The sequence below is a fragment of the Spodoptera frugiperda genome, chromosome 1 (assembly GCF_023101765.2).
Source record: "Spodoptera frugiperda isolate SF20-4 chromosome 1, AGI-APGP_CSIRO_Sfru_2.0, whole genome shotgun sequence".
Lineage (NCBI taxonomy): Eukaryota > Metazoa > Arthropoda > Insecta > Lepidoptera > Noctuidae > Spodoptera > Spodoptera frugiperda.
The window spans coordinates 13,830,242-13,845,467 of NC_064212.1; the positions used below are offsets into that span (position 1 = coordinate 13,830,242).

Below are 15,226 nucleotides of genomic sequence, written 5' to 3' on the forward strand. Positions count from 1 at the left end.
AAACAGGTCTTGGGTTGCTTCTCTGGTCTGGTAAAGTATTAGGATAGACTTTTGGAATTTTAATACGGAGTTTAGATCATATTATACAGAGTAAGGCATTATACTTGGCCGATATATTACATTGGACTCGAAAACTGTATCTCAAAATGGCATATGTGCAGATTTTAGCTAACACATTCGGGTTATGAAAGGCTTCACGTTACGTGCCATATTTTATGCCCACTACAAAACAGAAAGAAATACCCCATTTAGTATTTCCAGCAATTTTAGCTAGAACTATTTTGTTACTAAGTCACGTTTTATGCGAAGTTCTGCTAAAGGAGTTTCCTGTAATAACATAGTTGTTAGTTAATTTTCACAACATTATTTGGTTAAAATATGTAATAAATTACAACAAACTTGTACTAAAAAGCGGAAACATTTGGTAATTATAAGTAAACTATGTAACTTCTATGTTGTTGAATAAGAAGTAGCGCCACTAAATTGTTTCATTTTATTTTATTTACGAAAAGAGGTTGCCTAGTCGTGTACCTATGTATGTATATTGTACACATCTGTCTATCCCTAAACGTTTTGTAAAATGGAAAAAAGATAAATATTTGCATTATAAAGAGTATAAGGGCGATGACGATATTATCTCGTTATAACTCTAGTAGGTACTTTCGCACTTCAATAGTGATGTCACATTTCGTGTCGACACGTCATCAGTACTTGACTTGTACTGAGTCCACTGCTGGACTATAAGCCTCCTCTTTATAAGAAGGGTTTCACTAGATTATAGAACAACAAGTTTTATTTTCGTTCTTATCCATAGGAATCTACATTTTGGAACGAGAAAATAGCTTCACTAGAGGACTGACCGACAGACAGACGTTGTTAATATTATTATACCTATATGCTTTGACGTCCAAAAGTGCCTTCCTGGTCTAATTTAAATAAATAACTTTGACTTTGACTATCTTAAAAGGTTTTTAAACCCTTACTTAAAGGACTGAAGAACATACCACAAATAATGTTTAAAAGTAACCATAAAGTTAACTCATAAATGTTTACCAGCAATAAAAATGAAGATGCAGTAAACGTCAATTTAACTGTTGGTTAAAAAGTTGCAATACTATAAAGTGTACAGTCGTGGAGCTGATCCAAAAATGTCAAGGTTGCCAACCTTGAACTCTTTAACAATATTCTAGTGGCGGCATTACAAAATATTTAGTTACTAACATTACAGCTGTCTACTGACACACGAGAAACTAACACTAGTAGATATTTTAATCAGGGTTTAGTGTTTTACAATACAGTTGAAATAATATTATGTTAGTTACATTTAAATATTAGAAATATCACACATCACATCAACAGCCTATATTAGTAGCCACTGTTGACCAAAGGCTCTTCTCACACGGAGAAGGTTAGAGCATTAATCACCACGATTGACGAGGGTTAGCGATTTCAAACTTGTAATTAAAAATTATAAACCCAAGTTTCCTTACGATGTTTTCCATCACCGTTTGCCAGTGACGTAAGAAAGTACAGATAACTCAGGAAAGAGTCACATTGGTACTTTTTAATTTTTGGGTTTCGAACCTGCATCCTCGTGCATGAGAAGCGGATGTTTTAAACCTCCGGGCCACCGCGATATTTCACGAAAATATAAATTTAGTTAAAAGTATTTCTGAAAATTAAGTTAAATTGTCAAACGAATGCACATCACAGTTTCGAAAAGCCTAATGCAAAAGGTGTCTAATGATTAACATAGCTACTTAACTTTATAAACATCATTATTGATGGACTCTTTTGAAACGTTAGATAGCTCTTAACCAGTTGGGAAGCCAATGTGCAGCCACACGCATTATTTGGTTGACTCGGTGACGGTTTTGAAACTACATAATTATTTGAAAATACTCTGAAGTTAGACTAGGCAATTGGGTGTTCTATACTTATAGAAATGCTCTCTAAAACCTTGACTCCTCTTGACAAAGTACTAACAGTACCCTTCTACTTCTTCCAGGGCTCAGCAGATTCAAACTATTCCCAACCATCGTCGGAGCTGTCGCTTGACGAAGACAAGGAGGCGCTGCGCCGCGAGAAGGAAGCGCAGGCTATCAAACAGCTGGACAAGGCACGGGTACGTTGATATTGTTCATGTTCTTTATGGTACAAGCCGGTAAACGAGCTGACGTATCACCTGATGGTAAGCAATCGCCGCTGCCTATGAACTCTTAAAACACCAGAGGCGTTACAAGTGCGTTGCCGGCCCTCGTTGTTGGTGAATCGGGGATTGAGACGATTGAGAAAGGGAGAATTGGGCCATATTAATGAAATAATTTGGACGTTTTAGTTAAATATTGAATTTCGATTCTCAGTGTTATTAAATGTTAAAGTTATTAGTTTATTTTCCGGATAATTGGTAAAGGATACAAAAACAGTTGCCTACACTAGTAGGTAGTAGACCTACACGCACGCGCTCAAGCGTCATCCTATGTAGTTGAAAGGCCAGAATCAGTAAAATTCAATATTTTCTATGATGAATGATGACTTCATGATACAGGAATACCAGTATATATATTATTGGTACAACTTACATAGAATCCTTTAAAAATCCTCATATTTATAGAAATGACTGGAACAAAATAAAGTTGGAGCTACCAATGTTCCAGGAGAAGCCAGTGGCGTTCGCGGTGCGCACCAATGTGTCGTACGATGGCACCGTGGACGACGACTCGCCGGTACACGGCAGCGCAATCTCCTTCGAGGTGCGCGATTTTCTCCACATCAAGGTAAGCACACAGTATCAGTCTTCTTACTACATAACCTATTAGACTATCATTGAATAGTGTTGAGAAATTGCATCCTCTTCTGAAGCGGTTGTCAATGTTATAAAGTTATATCTCTAATAACAATTCCCTACACAGAGATATTTTACCCAGCAGCTAGTCGCCGATGCAGTTCATCGTTAATGACTGCGAATTAAATGATAATTGTAGCGAGAATATCATCCGCCGCGTCGTTTACGTGCTATGTTATAACGAGAATATCATCCGACGCGTCGGTTACGCGCTTCGCGCGCTAACGCAAGCCGCCGCGTTCCCACCGCTCCTCACGTCGCCAGTCGGCCCTACACGCCCGTAGTGAAAGCACATGCGCGCGCGACTGCGTCGCGCGGCGCCTAACCTTGTACCTAGATTATTGTTTGAACTATATTACTGCTGTCTGTGTGTTACCTAATTGTGATTGTCACTAACTGTGTAATTATAATATAATAAACTTTTGTACATCCATTATAAAATTGCGCCCAACTCGTGGCTCGTGCTCGAAGTACCTACGCGAGTGCGAACGTATTCCACGCTCTGTTGAAGTCTGTTGTGTACCTACTGTACCGAGGCTGTAACCGTCGTGTCTCGAGAAGATGCCGAAAACACGCGGACAGACGGCCATCGAGAACCGCAGTAGTGATAGTGACGAAGAGTTCACGGATACGCGAGTGGCGGGAACCGCCGCGGACGACAACATGGCGGCGGCGTCACCTACCACAACGGACCGACGCGATACGAATATGATCACAATGTCAGAAGACCAGCTATCTAGGATCCTGGCCAGCGTGATGAGGGGGTCGACTCAACCTCCTGCTGCAGGAGTGCACGCGGTGCACACTGCGCAGAGCAATTTTACCCGGTGCACGGCTCGGTTCGATGGAGCCGCCTGCAACGCCGACGTCGTGGAAGCGTTCATCGAGAGCGTGCTCGTATACAAGGAGTGCGCAGGCGTCTCAGACGACCACGCGTTACGAGGACTGCCGATGCTGCTGACCGGAGACGCCGCCGTGTGGTGGCGAGGAGTGCGACCTACTGTGGAGAGCTGGGACGACGCGTTACGCCGGCTGCGCTTCATGTACGGCGCGGCGCGCCCAGCCCACAGGGTCTTACGCGACATATTCGCGACAGAACAACAAAGTGAAAGTGCCGACGTATATATTTCGCGTGTGCGTGCTAACATTTCGCGGTTACCATATCCTTTACCAGAACAAATGCAACTCGATATAGTGTATGGCCTGTTACACCGTAGAATCCGCAAACGTGTTCCGCGTGATAGCGTAAGTAGTGTCGACTGTCTACTTGAGAGAGCTAGGTACGTAGAGGAGATGCTGGGCGAAGCGAACCAATCTAGTACATCGTCTCACAACAATAATACCGCGAACACGAACTTACGTGATAAAGATAACCCTTCAACCTCGACCGGTAAAAATATTAACCCGCAAACGGCTGCGGTGAAAAATGTTAACCCTCAAACGACTACGTCCAACTCTAGTTCGAACATAGATAGTAGTAGCGCGACTTCTAAACGTGTTAGACCACGCTGTGCACGCTGCAAACGTTTCGGACACACGATGGACGAGTGTAAGTCGAAAGGTAATGAGTTAGCTTGTTATGGTTGCGGTCGTGAAGGTGTTATTCGGTCGAAATGTCCCACTTGTAAAGGCAAGTGCAAAGAAGATGCACCAGCCGCGGCCGCCGACGGGAAGGTAAGTTTCCAAAGTGCTTATACACACGATTCCTCCACGTCGCAGCCGACGATAAATATTGAAGTGGCTTCGTTATTAGGTGTCGCTGTGCTTGATACCGGCGCTACCGAAAGCTTAGCTAGCCCCGGTTTGTATGCTATTTTGTTAAAGAACGGGACTAGTTTTACACCGGCCCGCCGCACGATAGGGTTGGCCGACGGGACCCAACATACACGTGACGTGTTGTTGTGCGATACGAATGTTGTAGTACAGGGACGTACTGTACCTACAACATTTATTGTTATACCAGGGGCGGAAAATAGGACGCTTCTCGGACAAGATTTTATTACGAAATCTGGTATTTTGCTTGACCTTCAACGTGGTTGTTGGTACTTTTCAGATTCCACAAAGGTGAAGGTACCCTTTGTGCGCTCTTACAGTCTTATGTCCACCAGTGACGCAGAGCTGATGCAGGTTAACACCACCGGCCTGGCACTGAGAGAAAACGAGGGATCTAAGCTGTCACCTGCTCAGAGGACGCAGCTCAACCAGCTTATAATATCTAAGGCTGCGCGCTTCGCCACCGAGGGACCAGCTACATCTTACGCTACTCACCACATTCGAGTAGGCGAGAGGCAGGAGCCTACCGCCTCACCACCCTACCGGATGTCGGCAGGTAAGAAGCAGCTGCTGGACGGTGAGCTCGAGAAGCTGCTGCGAGCAGACGTTATAGAGGAGTGTGAGTCGCCGTGGGCCGCGAACGTAGTGTTGGTGAAGAAGAAAGACGGTGGCGTCCGGTTATGTGTGGATTACCGCAAGCTCAATGCTGTGACGGAGCCTGACCGGTACCCACTGCCGCGCATAGAAGACGTTCTTCATGCCGCGAAGACCACCGCCTACATGTCAACGCTCGACCTTCATTCTGGCTATTTCCAGGTAAGTGTTGCGGAGGAGGACCGCGACAAGACCGCGTTTGTTACGCCCTCTGGCACCTACAGGTTTAAGAGAATGCCCATGGGATTGCGCAACTCCGGTGCCACGTTCCAGAGACTGATCGACCGGTTCCGGTCGAACCTGGTTGTACCAGCGCGGACACTCGAGACCAGTGACGGCGCTGTGACATCCTCAGACCCCCGGGGTGGTGGTAGATCGGTAAGTATCCTAGGCTACCTAGATGACCTGATTGTTCTGTCACCCACCTTCGAACAACACCTCGAGGATCTGGAGGCAGTCTTCGATAGGCTGGATAAATTTAATCTGCGTGTTAACCGCAAGAAAAGTTGTTTTGCCTGTGATTCGGTGCGTTTCCTGGGGCACATTATTGTACCCGGTGGTTTGCAGGTAGACCCGGAGAAGACCTCAGCCATAGCTGACATGCCTGCCCCGAAGAACGAGAGGCAGCTTAAAGGTTTCTTAGCTACGTCAAGCTGGTTCCGGCGATTTGTGCCGAATTACGCTGCTGTCGCGAAGCCTTTAACTGACCTTCTCAAGAAGAATAGCTCGTGGAGGTGGCATGAGGAGCAGCAGGCTGCGTTCGAGCATATCAAGAGACTCCTGGTCACCGCGCCCATACTCCGTCAAGCCGACGAAAGTAAGCCCTTCTCACTTGATACCGACAGTAGTAGTTACTGTCTCGGTGCAGTTCTGATGCAGGGGAGGGCCCTGACGAGAGGCCTGTGGAGTACGCCAGTCGGTTGCTGTTACCAGCTGAGCGCAACTATACCACCACGGAAAGGGAGGCACTAGCTGTGGTCTGGGCGGTGACTAAATTCAGGGGCTACATCGAAGGGTCAGAGGTCATCGTTAAGTCCGATCATCAACCCTTACGTTGGTTGATGAGTTTGAAGTCCCCCAGTGGCCGTTTGGCAAGGTGGGCATTGACCCTTCAGGCTTATAACTTACAGATCCAGTACAGCCCCGGTAAAGTGAACGTGATTGCAGATACGCTAAGCCGCCCCGCCTGCTGTGAAAAGGACCCAGGTGGATGCGAGGTATGCTTAGTGACTGTAGATATACCACACAGGGCACCTGCCGACGTTCGTGATAACCAGCTAAAAGACCCCGAGCTGAAGACGATCGTAGAGGATCTGGAGGACTCCGATCCGTCTAGGGGGAGGGGCTGGTCAGAACGAGGTTATCTGATGTCTGATGGAGTATTGTATCGGTGTGCACCCGAGGCTGACGACGCTGACTCCGCCTGTCTCGTGGTACCGAGTCATGAAAGGGAGGGCATCCTTGCTGACTTCCATGACGCTCCCACCGCAGGTCATTTCGGTGTTGAGAGAACCCTGCAGCGCATCAGAGCTCGCTACTTTTGGGTAGGTATGAGAACCTTCGTTGCTGACTATGTTAGACGTTGTGCTGCTTGTCAGCGTTATAAAGCAGACAACAAGAAGCCTGCAGGACTACTGCAGACGCCTGCTGCGACTCACCGGTTCGAGGTCGTGTCAGTGGATTTGTTTGGCCCTTTGCCGAAGACGGCTAAAGGTAACCGTTGGATTCTTGTTATAGAGGACTTGTGTACTCACTGGGTTGAGTTGTTTGCGTTGGAGACCGCCACCAGCGTAGAGTGTGCTGAGATTTTAATCGGCGAAGTCTTCTTGAGGTTTGGAGTCCCGCGTAGGATGGTCAGCGACAACGGAGTTCAGTTCGTAGCTGAGGTGATGCAACAGGCATGTCACGTGATGGGTATCAAACAGTCTTTGACGCCGTTGTACCACCCGGAAAGCAACCCCGTTGAACGCAAGAACCGGGACCTCAAACCTCAGTTGGCAATTCTGGTGGGGAAGGACCACGCCTCTTGGGATCGCCATCTCGCAGCTATAAGGTTTGCGATGAATTCGGCCGTGACAGCGAGTACGGGGTTTTCACCGGCTTTTCTTACCTTCGGAAGGGAGCTGCGCGCACCATCTGACGTCGTGGCTGATATGAAAGCCATCGTGGATAACGATAATTTCGTACCGAGTATTACGCCTTACCTTCGTAGGTTGTCGACAGCGCTTCTAGATGCCAGGGATGTCCATGAGCAGGCCCAGTCCATCAGGAAGAAGTATGCTGATGAAGGTAGACGTACGCCTCCGGATTATAAGGTAGGTGACCTTGTCCTCCTAAAGACGCAGAGTATGAACGACGCAGGCCGTGGACAAACCGCGAAGTTCATCCCTAGGAGAGACGGCCCGTATCGTATTCGGGAAGTGGTAAGTCCCACCACTTATGTTATCGAGGGACTTACGCGAGCTGAACACATTGGACGGTACCATGTGTCACACTTAACGCCATTCGTCGGCGACATCGTGTCTCCGGTTCGTGAGAAGCGCAAGCGTGGTCGACCCCGTAAATTCGATGCTAGTCCGAACGCGAGGGCGCTATGTCCGAACTAGAGGGGAGTGTGTAGCGAGAATATCATCCGCCGCGTCGTTTACGTGCTATGTTATAACGAGAATATCATCCGACGCGTCGGTTACGCGCTTCGCGCGCTAACGCAAGCCGCCGCGTTCCCACCGCTCCTCACGTCGCCAGTCGGCCCTACACGCCCGTAGTGAAAGCACATGCGCGCGCGACTGCGTCGCGCGGCGCCTAACCTTGTACCTAGATTATTGTTTGAACTATACTACTGCTATCTGTGTGTTACCTAATTGTGATTGTCACTAACTGTGTAATTATAATATAATAAACTTTTGTACATCCATTACATAATGATATTTATTTTGCAAATAAGTTACAATGTAACTCTTTTACACGTCAATATTTTAAATAACTAGATGAAGCTGGCATTTCTTATCGGACTACTCTGAGAAGAAATGCCGAAACAAACTCAGAGTCTCTTTTAAAGTCCAGTTAGTCCTAGTCTGAATTAAATAACGGACACCTCTATAAAACATTTCCAGGAGAAGTACGACAACAACTGGTGGATCGGGCGCCTCGTGAAGGAGGGCAGCGACGTGGGGTTCATCCCGTCGCCGGTGAAGTTGGAGGCAGTGCGGTCGGGGCTGAACGCCAGGGGGCGCTACCCGCGGCCGGCGTCCACGGCGCCCCACCAGCAGCACGCGCCGCCCCTCTCCAGAGGTAGCACCCCTCCCACGCCCGGTACGTCATGCATACCTCATGCCGCACTGCACGCTACGTATACGTACACTGCTCTACCGACGCAAACAAGGCTGTCGATTTAACTGTCGAATATATTATATACGATTATTTTTTATGTATAATTCTTATTTGAAAATGAAATATTAATTCTTAAATTTTTCTTCAATTTAGTTTCATATCCGATTAATCGGGTATTTTTTTAACATTAGTCGATATTAAATCGATAGTCTTGGATTTGTGAAAGTGCTACTCTATGGTGAAAATTAAAACACTATTATTTGTAATGTTTTGGTTTTCATAGCGTAGCAGAATATCCCATGGTCTTATGATAAAATTTAAAGATCATTGGAGATATTACGAGCAAGAGTGACCACCTGCCTATAGCTTTCCATGCACTGTATAAAATGGCATACACGAATAAAATAATGCAAATAATTAATTATTATAATAAAATATTTTTCCAAAATATCAAACTAAAGGGCCACAGAAAGAACATAAGAGCAAAACTTTTTTAATGATCTAAAACTGAACAGTTTTAGGCCACATCATTTATTATTATCCCTTTATAACGATATTTTATTAGAAAAATGAATATTTTCCTGATTATCACTGAGATATCTTTATCTACAATATCTACATGATGTTTTGTTATTCTCAATCTGTTACATACTCAAGTATCGAGTTTTAATTAAAATTTATATCGATGTGTAAGTACGTATGTCGTTTTATGCAGTGTCTGTAACGTACAACGCAGTTGTTTGTCTCTCTCTATTATATATCGTCTTGCTCTTTCTAACACTCTAGACTCGCTGATACGACAATAATGGCCTTTTAACAAAATTTCTTCCAAAATTAACAAAATTAATAAAAAGCAAGACGATCCCTAATTGTAGTTCGTGATTCGATGTTTCTATTGGCATTACCTAAGAAATATTTTGTAAATATTATTTTTTTAATTACTAAAAATTACCTTAATTGCACCTGGGGAATTATTCCTGTTTTTAATTATGTTTTTTTCCATTTTCTTTTTGGTTACACTTTAAAAATTGAGTAAAAAATTATTCCAAATTAAAAAATTACCTTCTTGCACAAAATATTATAGTTTAATTGTATTCTCGTCACAAACAAAATCCGATATTTTGTTATTATTTGAAATGGTATGTATAACTGCTTTGTACTAGCCATTCCATGATCACTCATCAATCGGTGGAGTTATAGAATTTCCTGGTCTATACAGATGTACCGATTATTGACTAATAGTCGATTTAATCGACTACTCTAAATTAGTAATTAGTCAATTCGGTCGCAAAAACAAAGCAAGTATAATACCTATTTAATTTTTATATTATTTAATTTCGGCGCGTTAAGATCGAATCGACTAATCTGTTGACGTTTTTTGCGAATAATCGGTTTATTAGCCGTGTTAAATCGGATAGTCGGCCAGCACAATAGTCGATACATCGAATAATGTATATTCGCACTCACGTTTGCCACATTTTCAGATGTGCCATCGTTCGATCGAGGTAAGCTCACGCATTCATCGCTCGACACCAGGAAATGTCGTAAATTTTTTCATCTATTTTTTTTTCTATGTAGATGTTACCCGTGTATGTTCGCATATAAACGTTTGGTATTTTTTAAAACTCCTTTATTAAGTAATTTGTACCCAAATTCCCTTTGAATAAGTTTTAATATTGCGTGAAATGACTGACTGACAGTGACTGACCGAAAAAAAAAAATGACGCAAGAATTCTTTACATCTTACTAAAATACCACTTGAAATTTAAAAAAGTAGATATTAAATAACACCAAACCAGGAGTGCTAATTCTACTCAATATAAGACTATAAATAAAATACAATTGAATTTAAACCTTAAATCGTAAAGTAGTTGCTACATTTTCGAGTCACAGTTCCATCCCACACCCCATTACTGCATGACTCCCCCTATTTTTAATTTTTACTATTTTTAATTATTAATTAATGTTTAATATTTTTATTTAATATATCTTGGTGTTTTACAGGAACGTTTTAGCTATGTTATGTATATTTTATTTATATGTAATATATTTTATGGTATGGGCAGTATATCTGAGTTTGAAAGCTTTTGAATGTTGGCCAAGGGCCTTGGGCTATGTGTACAAATTATATTTCTGTGTATTCAATTACACAGTAGAGGAAAATTATATTAACACCAAAATATAAACGACTTTATTGGCTTTCTTCCTCAACACAATTCACTTTGTGTAAACTATGAAAAAACTTAAAACAGCATAAGTAACTCGCCTATGTTACTATATACAGTACGAAGATATCAGAGACAAGTAAATTAATGATAGAGTTACGAGCTGATGGCTTAGAACGAGTTCATTTGACGTTCATCAAGATGGAAATGAAAACGCATTCGGCCGTCTGATTGGTTGGTTCATTCGAGCCAGCCAATCAGAGCGCTGAACGCGGTCTCGATTCGATTACGTTAAACGTAAAGCAAACTCGTACTAAGGGTACAGAACAACTGCTTTATTCGAAAAAGAAGAATGTTTTAGTACATTTTAAAGTCGAACTGGTGAAAGAAGGATCTTTCATCATGAACTGTTAATACTGCTAAAGAAAATTAAGTTTTTCCTCTACTCTGTAAACTGGGATGTCTCGATAAACTCTCGATGTTGTCTATGTGTATCGTAGAAGATATATATATTGGACTTTATGTTGTGTTCCTTGAATGACATTACGTTGCTACAGCCCCAAGTATTAGTACTGTTTGTCTGTATGTAAAGAGGAGAGCATGGTAGCTTTGCATTTACTTTGAGAGCAACGTGTCGAGAAAAGTGAGTATTTTCCATATTTTTAACTTTGGGAGACCGTACTTTACTTGCTGGGGAAACAAAGTTATTGGGGAAGGATACTGGGCAGAAGATAGTGGGTAAGGGAAAGCTAGGGTTGTGTTAGTAGTTTGTGAGTCAGCGAGTAAGTAGAGTATGTGTACAGGCGAGGAGTCAGACGGCGCGGGGCGCGGGCGGGGCGCGGGGGCGGCGGGGGGCAAGGAGAAGCGCAAGCCGTTCTTCAAGAAGGCGGAGACGAGCACCCCGTACGACGTGGTGCCCTCCATGCGCCCCGTCGTCATCGTGGGGCCCAGCCTCAAGGGCTACGAGGTCACCGACATGATGCAGAAAGCTTTATTTGATTTTCTCAAAAGACGCTTTGAAGGCAGGTGAGGGTGGTATCTTCATTACTCGACGCACCAATTTCGTATCGTGATTTAGCGCACACCGACCGAGAGTCGAACTTATTACTATATCTGTTTATTTATGAAATATATTAATTGGCATGAACAAACTATAACAATGACTGATACGTTTCCCACTACCAATTTTCACAGTTCTATCAGTCTAATAATTTCTAAATTAATACAAACCTACCAATATCCACACGGAGGCGGCCGCTGCGAGTGAGCGGGACGACTAACGCTTTGTTCCAGCCAGTGGAGCTGCGCCTGCGCTGGTGGCACTAACAACTAACCGTTTACCTCACGGACTAACATTGCAGGATAATAATAACGCGCGTGATGGCCGACATATCTCTCGCGAAGCGTTCTCTGCTCAACAACCCATCGAAACGTGCCATCATGGAGCGTTCCAACTCGCGGTCCACTTGCCTCGCTGAAGTGCAGGTATGACGTGTTGCAGGATCATCATCACGAGGGTCCAGTCCGATATATCGTTGGCCAAACGAACACAAAACGCGCCTAAGAAACCGTTCGTAGAGAGGGCCGGTAACAGGAACTGTTTAGCCGAGGTCCAGGTGCGAATACTTAGTAGGTAGCTGTGGTGTTGTTGTTTGAGGCACGTGACATCTCTTGGGCGTGTTTGGAATGAGTGGATCTAGCTCGGCAGCTGGCCGGAGTAGGAGTTCTCGAGCACCTAGCTACTGGTAGTGGACCGGCGCGACCTTAGTCTCGTAGAGGCGCGGTACACACGGAGCAAAATTCTAAAGTTTACAAACGACTGTCTCAAACACGCACAGTTTGAGTCCCCGGTGGACCACAGCCGTGTAGTTCTCGCCAACAATACTTTTAGCCAAAGACTCCTCTGATCAAAGTCCTGCAAAACGAACGAATAGTGTTTTTGATCTCCACACACTTGTAATTGTGATCTGTACCACAGTTAGTATAGTGCGTTCAAATTGCTTTCTCACGCTACACACAATGTTAAGCATCAGATGTATCTTTCATTTCTCAGTTTTCTAGATTTAGTTACACTTAGTATATAGAAGATTTTCAGTATTCGCTCGCTCGATCCAAACATGCTCATTATGGTACTTATAACATAATGGTTGACTAGCGACTAACATACTATGACAACCTTCCCAAATACTCCTTTATGACAAGTCTACATTCCTGTATCTGGTGAATACATAATACGTAGGTATTTTAATCTTACAGATCTTGATGTGTAGAAGTGATTAACTTCCCCTCCTAAATTTTCCCATAGCAAATAGACTCATTTTTTAATGTTTATAAAGGTAGACATTAGTATGACGTACTTACATTTATTAATTTCCATTTTAGGAACTAGAACTGTAGTAGTATATTTATTAAAATAATATCTAGAAACACCTATTCTCCTATGTATGTTTCAATAGTATCAAACAATTCGTAAAAGATATAGATATATCTTGACACACCCATGAAACTCAATAAACCTTAATATAGTGTTGACAATTAAATCAATAAAATTTATCTATATACATAGTTACTCCATTTATACCTTAGACACAACCACAATCCCCTCCCACTAAACAACACAATACCTTGACTATTAGAACACAAAGACTAAAATTGCATGACAAGATTGACATAATCGTGGCTGAAAATATATTAATCTCGCATCGCTATACCTCTACACTCTGACCGTTATTCAATAATAGTATCTATGTACCTAAACTGTAACATTCATTTCCTATAACTTATCCAATATTGATTCACTAATGCCCAGTAATTAAGGTGTATAATATAATCGAGGAAACTACGAGAAATACATAATTAATTATTATGTTTTTCGGCTTACTCACGTAATTATTTGACGAGGAACTCAACTAGTTTCAAGCCATGCTAGAGGGTCATACTCATGAGCAGTGTCGCCGTGTAATTACGTGTGTAAGCCGAAAAACATAATAATTAATTTGAGGTGAATGTAGTATAAAAAAAGATGTAAATTTTTATATCCCCTGTCTAGATAGGCATGACTGGTCAAAGTGTAGAGGTAACAGAAATGTGCAAACGCTATATGAGTACTACTACAAATAATAATAAATAATGATTGCAGCTATAAACATCTAAATAATTGCAGCAGTTACATCGAATTTAGCTGGCTGAATTAATACAAATGTGTTTAACTTCTTTCATTTAAAAATAGAAAAACAATGTGTCGTTTTATCCAGAAATATGTGCTTAAATTTGCTGTGCCCGGTATATGGCAATACAATAGGCTCACCCCCTATTACATGGGACTTATAAATTATAAAATGAGACTGTACATTGTACAGTGGCAATACGTCCCATAAGGTACACCTCTATCTGTCCCTTCGGGGATAGAAAACGTGCCGATATTTAAGTACTTAAATGTAAGACTTTATACATTTGAATATATTTCATTCTGCCAAAGCAGAGCTGCATATCAGTTAGTCAGAGTTGGTCTGGCGTTCTTTTCAAGAAGTCGATTCATATCAAAAGGGTTTTTGAAATTAAATTTTACCATCTAATTATAGCCAGCTAAACTAAGATGTCAGAATAATAATATATGCCACTTATATACATTTTACTTAATAGACCATGCTTATGACTATGTAGCTTACTAGAAGAAGCTAGACTGACTAGACCTAATATTGCCATAGTTACAAGTTTTTTTTTTAATTAACGGCTAACAGAGACTCTTGATAGAGTACACCTACTTACACCCCTAGAAGTTGCCAGTTTTTGTGGAGTAGATGAGAAGAAGTATTAAAATACACCTTTTTCTTGGTGTATTCATGCTTTATAGAAACGGAAAATAATATAACAATAACTGCTAAACACACAATTATTTATTAACAAATATAAATTTCGTTCTAAAAATGATTATAAATGTATTTCTTATTTGTAGCTTTTCGATATTGTCGCCATTTTGCGTTGAGTTTTTGATCTTTTAATCAATTTTTATCTGCATTTTTATTAACGCGCGCTTTTAACGCCATCTTGGTTTAATCGCAAGCGAATACCTCGCTATTGGCAGATCTACACCTATGGAAGTACGAGACTGTTACATAACCTACTTACCGCCGATTTCAATAACCGATCTTAATCTGAAATTATTAGATTAGTATTGGTTTTCGACATTAGTACAATAGATTTCTGTCAAAAATTAAGAACGATCAAAGATTTTAAGCTACTAGTAATAAAACTTGAGACATGATATTTATCCCAGTTCATCCGTGATCATGGCGCTTGCAACAGTGCTGAAATATCGGAAACTCATAGAAATAGAAAAACATGGTAAATATCCCGTTTCAAGTTCTAATACTAACGATCAAAGATTTTGGATTAAGATTGGTTATTGAAATTGGCAGTTAATACACAAAATAACTGATTTTAAGTTCCTTTTAATTCT

General features: G+C 42.2%; 1 protein-coding gene across 22 annotated transcripts in view; it reads left to right on the forward strand.

Annotated features, from left to right (window-relative positions):
* Positions 1–15,226, forward strand: part of LOC118273212 (voltage-dependent L-type calcium channel subunit beta-2) — a 161,864-nt gene that overhangs the window by 139,106 nt on the left and 7,532 nt on the right. For 12 of the 22 annotated variants that reach the window (XM_050702221.1, XM_050702485.1, XM_050702706.1 and 9 more), the window contains 6 exons: positions 2,009–2,125; positions 2,658–2,777; positions 8,386–8,584; positions 10,087–10,107; positions 11,571–11,793; positions 12,129–12,252. In XM_050702221.1, coding sequence (XP_050558178.1) covers positions 2,009–2,125; positions 2,658–2,777; positions 8,386–8,584; positions 10,087–10,107; positions 11,571–11,793; positions 12,129–12,252 — 804 coding nt within the window. The other 10 variants (XM_050702434.1, XM_050702092.1, XM_050703000.1 and 7 more) reach the window with 4 other exon arrangements.